The sequence below is a fragment of the Galeopterus variegatus genome, unplaced genomic scaffold (genome assembly GCF_000696425.1).
Source record: "Galeopterus variegatus unplaced genomic scaffold, G_variegatus-3.0.2 Scaffold15864, whole genome shotgun sequence".
Lineage (NCBI taxonomy): Eukaryota > Metazoa > Chordata > Mammalia > Dermoptera > Cynocephalidae > Galeopterus > Galeopterus variegatus.
In genome coordinates, this window is record NW_007741975.1 from 5919 (window position 1) to 12291 (window position 6373).

At 35.2% G+C, this 6373-nt stretch overlaps 1 protein-coding gene across 1 annotated transcript; it reads left to right on the forward strand.

The window, feature by feature from the left end:
* Positions 1 to 443: 443 nt before the first annotated feature.
* Positions 444 to 5820, forward strand: LOC103582354 (probable ATP-dependent RNA helicase DDX10; the record flags this gene model as incomplete). The annotated part of the gene is made up of 3 exons (XM_008563973.1): positions 444 to 476; positions 2012 to 2100; positions 5344 to 5820. Coding segments are annotated over exons 1-3 (599 nt in total), but the record flags the coding sequence as incomplete, so codon positions are not given.
* Between the last annotated feature and the right edge of the window lie 553 nt (positions 5821 to 6373).

A 6373-nucleotide genomic window follows, 5' to 3' on the forward strand; every position in this document is an offset into this window, starting at 1 on the left:
CTAGGAGTTAAAATCTTCTTTTAGAAGCTTTGGAAATAGTACACACATTTAAAGTAATATGTATAAATTCTTATATGTCGTGACTTACTGTATGCTTAGGAGGTCATTCAATTATCAATCAGGAAATATGAAACATTGGAAGGATGTTTCACAAGTTTGTGGCTTGTGCCTACAACAGATGAGCCTTCCAGAACAAAAATTATAGAATGGTACATTGAAATAAATGATGTGATTTATTTGGGGATCATACATGGTTTAGCAGAATGACCAACTGTGTTGCCAGCAGCAGCATCAAGCTATCTGGTTTCATACAAGTGATTTTCTAGGTTTTGATTATAATCTGGACAGAACAAAAATTATAGCAAGTAGGGTGATTTCTTGTGGATGGTTGTAGGGGAAATGGTTATTCTTAAACTGGTGCCATTCATTGTTTTTCATGCCCTATGTCGACAGAAAATGGTTTGGAGATTAATTGGGTAAAAAGAATTAGTGTAAAACAACAGAAAATGTGAAGTTTAGGCAATATGAAAATGATAATTAAATACACTTGAAAAAAGTTAATTTCAAAATAAAAAAAATTAGATGTTTTATTACCTGTTTATTTTACAAATTGACAAAGTATCAGGACCATGTTTACTTTGTGGTTTGTGTAGCTCTGGCATAAAGATAAGTTTTTCTTCTGTTTCTGTTTAAAAAAAAAAAAATTCCAAATGGATGAATTACTTGAAATTATAATTAAAAGAACCCCTTAGCAATAAACTTTTTCCTGTCATAATTTTAAGCTTCATTTAATAAAAAAATTACTTTATTGAAAACTTTATTATTTGACTATTATGGTAATAAATATTATCAATAGTGAGTACCATTTGTTGCTACTCACTATATTCCTAAAAATATGCTACATGCATTTTTTCATTCTGTTCTCATAACACACTAAGTAAAGGTACTGTTATTATCTGTTTTTGGTAGATGAGGAAACTGACATTTAGAGAAACAAGAAATTTGCTCAGCTAGTAAGGTCCAGAGCTCACAGCAGGTCTCAAATCTGCATTATTTCAAAGCCTATGTTTTCTCCATTGGATCTTATTGTACCTGAATGATATTAACTTCCAGAGTAGCCTTTTGTGAGGGTGATATTCTGTGATGAGCTGGTTTGAGACCAAATGCAAAGTCTTTTCCAATACTAAAGTTCTAAAAGGTAGATTTTTGTGTATATGTGTGCATGTGTGTGGAATGGAGATATGTTGAACTATTTTGTCATTTTTTTCACTACTGTTGAATTTATTCTTTTGGTTTCTTTTCTTTTATTTTGGTTTATGTTGCACTCTTTTTGTTCTCACATGGATTTGCCACCTCTCTCCCCTGGGTGATGGAGACGCAAAGGATTATTCAAAGCCCATTTCCTGTCAGCAGTGAGATACCCCGAAGAGGTTAACTTCCTGGAATCCTCAAGAGAGAGGCATTCCTCCTTTGGGAAATTAACACTGAACTGGAATTCTGTCTCAGTATTTATTCTCCAGACGAGAAAGTTACAGAAAAGCAACATGGGTGGAGTTATGGCTAAGTACAGTTTAACAATAGAGGCTAATAACATCAGTGAGATAACAAAGTGACATTCCATAATGCAATTTGCAAAAGGTTAAGTCCATCCACCAACAAAAGCTTGTTCTTAGCAAACATTTTCTTTCCCTACAGCAGTTTCCTCAGTACGTTTACATAAGAAGTAAGGTTAACCTGTACCAAGGACATCTACCCTTTGAGCCAACAATTTTGCTGTGTTACAATTCGTATCTTCAACAGAGACTTTAGCCTGGAGAAAGTTTCCTGTCTTTTGCATGGTTAACATTTCTATATATAATTTTTAAGAAGTTAGGCTAAACCTGAAACTACAGGGCTTTGGAAACTAGGCCCTGTGAAATACATTTGCTTTATAAACGTTAGTGTACTCCACAGTTTAAATTCTGTTTCCATTTCTATTATATGTCATACTTTCTAACCTCTCATTTTACAGTGTTTTGTCTCCTACATACGTTCAGTATATCTGATGAAGGATAAAGAAGTATTTGATGTGAGCAAGTTGTCTATATCTGAATATGCCCTGTAAGTATTCATAATATAGTTGTAATAGTGAATCCTCGGAGTTGGAGGGAATTTGTTCCAAACCTGGTTCTCTGAGACTCTTAGTCTAAACCACCTTGCCTTACCTTAAAAGAATCTGCCTGTTAAAGATCTGTGGAGAAAAATATTAAATCAACTCTGGAGAAACTTATTTGTGTGTTCAGTTCTTGTTGTCAGGAAGAATTTTCTTATTTGTAAGTATAAATGTACTAAAGTGACATTGGCAGTTTCCTTTAGTTTGATCTTAAAGGAGATGGAGAGCAACTGATGAGTATTCTTTGAAATCTATAAAAGTGTCTGTAGTCTGTAGTTAAATGTCTGTAGTCCTCTCATTTTGAGACGTTTTATGCTTTGGATGTGAGTCTCTTCACCAGTTCTTGTCTTATGTTGCTAGTTTCCCATGTTTCTTATTGCCTGAATAGTCTTTGTCCTGGTGTTTCTTATGGGTACTCACAGTTACCATGACATGTTGCTTTGTGTTGCTTCGCCCCCCATGGATTTGTCTCCCCACTTCCCCTGGGTGACAGAGACACAAAGGATTACTCAAAGCCCATGTCTTCTGAGCAGTGAGAAGCCCCAAAGTGGTTAACTTCCCTGGGACCCTCCAGCAAGAGGCAACCCTTCCTTGGGAAATTAATGCCAAATTGGGGTTCTTTTCCTGCATTCATTTTCCAGACCAGGAAGTTACAGGAAGAGAACATAGGTAGGATTATAGTTTAACAATATAGGCTGGTAACTTTCAGTGAAACAAGCCAGATGACGTTCCAGTAGACAATTAAGTGATCTTATCAACACAAGCTTGATCTTAGCAAACATTCTGTCTTAGAGCAACATCTCAGTATCTTTACATAACAATCAGTAACTAGTCTGTCCTTGAGCCAGCAACCTTGCTGTGCCACAAATTTATCTCACACCAGAGACTTACAGCCTGAGGAAAATTTCCTGTCTGTGCAAGGTCAATATTTGAAACTGCAAGGTTTTGGAAAACCAGGCCCTGTGAAGTACATATGTTTTATGGTATATTCCACAATGACAGTTACTGTTAGTCACTGAGGTTACTATTATATGAAATAGAATAATTGGTTTTGTTTTGGCTTGGTATTTGAGGGATTTTTTTTTTTTTTTTTTTTAATTTTCACATATAAAGGAGGAGTGCCCATTCTTCAGTTGTGTTCTACCTGTGGGAAAAACATTGAGAAAACCCTATAGAAGCACCCTTGTGGTTAATCACACTTTGGTTATTAGCATGAAACTATCCAGGCTGTGATGAAATATGTGTTCACAACGCAAGATCTTTATGTTTGGCCTGCTTTCCAGGAATTTGAGTGTCTTTATCTTTAAATTGAGTCTAACAAAAACTGGTATGTGGGTGAGTTGCTGTTTTCCATTCTTTATTTTAGATTGTGAGTTTAATAGGAGTATAACAGGTAATTTGTCAGTGGTAACATTTTAGGACCCTTTAAATTGGTATTAAGCAGTGTAAGGCCACTGGCTTTCTATTTAAGTAATGTATGGAAAACCACATGCCATGAATAACATGTTTTTGCTTGCTAATCTGTTTACATACCAGTTTTAGTTTCACCATTTCTGAATATTATCAGTGATTTAGGTTATTAGCTGATTTTTGTGCTCTGTGTGAAGTTCTGTCCTGGTTTTCTGATTGACTTAGCTAGTATTTTAGAAAACATGAGACACGTCTTTAACACTGCAGGGCCATATTTAGGGAACATTTTGTCACAGAAGGTTCCGGTAAACTTCATCTTTTTACAGTTGAAGACTTGATTTTTGTGATGCTTAGAGAAGGCAGAAAATTAACTTGAACCTAAATTATTGGTATAGTTTAACTTGGTGATTTTAATCTTTGTGGATATTTAGATATGTAATTTCCTTGAGGTGTGTAAATTCCTTTAGAAGCCTTTGATGCCTAAAGCAGTACTGTGTATGTAAGGTATAATAGAAGTTTTAAGATTTTTACTAAAGAAACATGTTTTGAATACCTAATATGTGCAGGTCATTGTGCTAAATGTTAAAATTATAGATATATAATATGTATTTCAACCTTCAAAGAACTGAGAGTTTTAGTAGCTGAGAAGGACTTATAAATGTAAATATAATCTATTGAGAGAGATCCTCTGATGAATAGGAGGTTGTCCTTCTAATCCCTGCCTCTCACAATAGTAATGATGACAGCAAGTTCTCATTAGTTGCCTATGTGCTAGGCAGTAATTTAAGTGCATTACATCTGTCAACTGATTTATTCTTATAGCAACCCTATGAGGTAGGTACTCTTATAATTCCACTTTGCGAATGGGAAAACTCGGATGTAGAGAGATTAAATAATATTCCTGAGATCACCCAGCTAGTAAGTGACAAAGCCAGGATTTGAATCTTAAGAGTTCTGTTTCTGAATCTGTGCTTTTCAACACTATACTTCTCAGTTTCTGTGAATCATGTTCTACAGGAAATAAAGCAGTGGATTCATGTTATAATGTTAGCTATTTGTTGAAGTAATTGTTACTTTAAGATTTTATTTTCAATCCATCAGTAGTAATTTAGTAAAAGCTATTAGCTTTAATCCAAGCTGAGAAAGACCTGGTCTCAAATTGAATCTTGATCTTAGATGGAGAAAAAAAATTTTGTGTGTGTGTGTTTGGTTTATAAAAATCCATTTTTATAACAGTGATTGTGCCATATTATTTCAGGAAGAGAGGGAGGGGAGGAATGATACACCATTTTATTCTTTGCAGAAAACTCTGTTTTGTCCTTTCATTGTGTCTTTTCCAGTTTATTTAGTACTTACAGTTTACAAAGTACTTTTATGTATAGTTAGTTAATTGTATCTTTACAACAACTGTGAGATAGACATGGCAGGTACTAGCATTCCATGTTGTGAGGAAGCTGAGGCTGAGACAGTTGGATTGGAAATTGGTGGGTCTAGTACTTGAACTGGTATCATCTTGTTTCTGGTCTGATGCTTTTTATTTTATATGAAGTTACTCTCTCAAAGAAAAACTGGGCATCTGAAATGTTTTCTGATAGGTATTCAGCGTATTTTGCTTGCTTTTTGGATTACCTAGTCTGTTAATACTGAGCTGTATCTCTGAGGAACATTTTCTTTGAAAAAGTTCTAGAAATAGATCTCTGCTATTAAGAAACTTCCATAATACCCATAATCATACCATCAGTGTATAGAGACAATTATTTTCATATTTTTCCTTATTTAAGGTCTCTTGGTCTTGCTGTGGCACCACGAGTAAGATTTCTTCAGAAAATGCAGAAACAACCCACCAAAGAATTGGTAGTGAGTCAAGCTGAGAAAGTAATTGAGCCAAGGGCTCCCTCCCTCACCAGTGATGAAGTGGAAGAATTTAGAGCCTACTTCAGTGAGAAAATGTCCATCCTTCAGAAAAGTGGGAAAAAACTAGAAAGGACAGAGTATAGACTGGCTAATGGTATTAGCAATGAAAAACAAGAAAAAGAGGAAGGAGAAAGAGGAGAAGAAATGGAAGAGAAACTGGCAAAAGCAAAAGGGTCTCAGACTCAATCTGTTCCTAACCCTGATGAGGCACAGAAGATCAAGGAGGTTCCAGTGCAGTTCTTGGACAGGGATGAGGAGGAAGAAGATGGAGCTGATGCTGATCTTTTTAAGGTGAAGCGGCACAATGTGTTGGGGTGGACCTTAAAGAGAATAAAGCATTACAGGTGAGTTTACTCCCAACAAAGAGTCTTCTATTATGTTGTATTCTTATTGTCTCCTAGTTGTTGGCCTTCTGGGAACTCAAGGAAAGAAAGAACAAAGAGAAACTTAGAATGACTTTCTCTGCAGTGAACTCTTCCCCCCATATTTAAACACAGACTAAGTACCAAAGAATTATTTTTTCATGATTTGGGAACTCTCAGAGGCTGACAACTTTAATTTTATTTACTGATTTTTCTGATGCTATGTTTTAAAGGTAGCTAGAGTCATGATTATGACATTAAGGAAGGTGATGAGGTTCCGTGGTCTATGGCGTGATGATCCTTCATTGTGATTCTTAACATTCTGATTGATTAAATTTTAAGGAATAGGTGTAATTATTTAAGTCTTTCTAAGGATAAATCTAATCTTTAATGAGATATTTGCTTTTGGAAACCAAGCCAGTATCTTGAATAGAAATTTAGCACTTCTTTTTAAGGCCACTTAAAAGGTTTATTAAAAGTTTTTATGTAGATCCTTTGTTTCCCTATAGGCAGGTGGTAGGAGAAACAAAAAAAA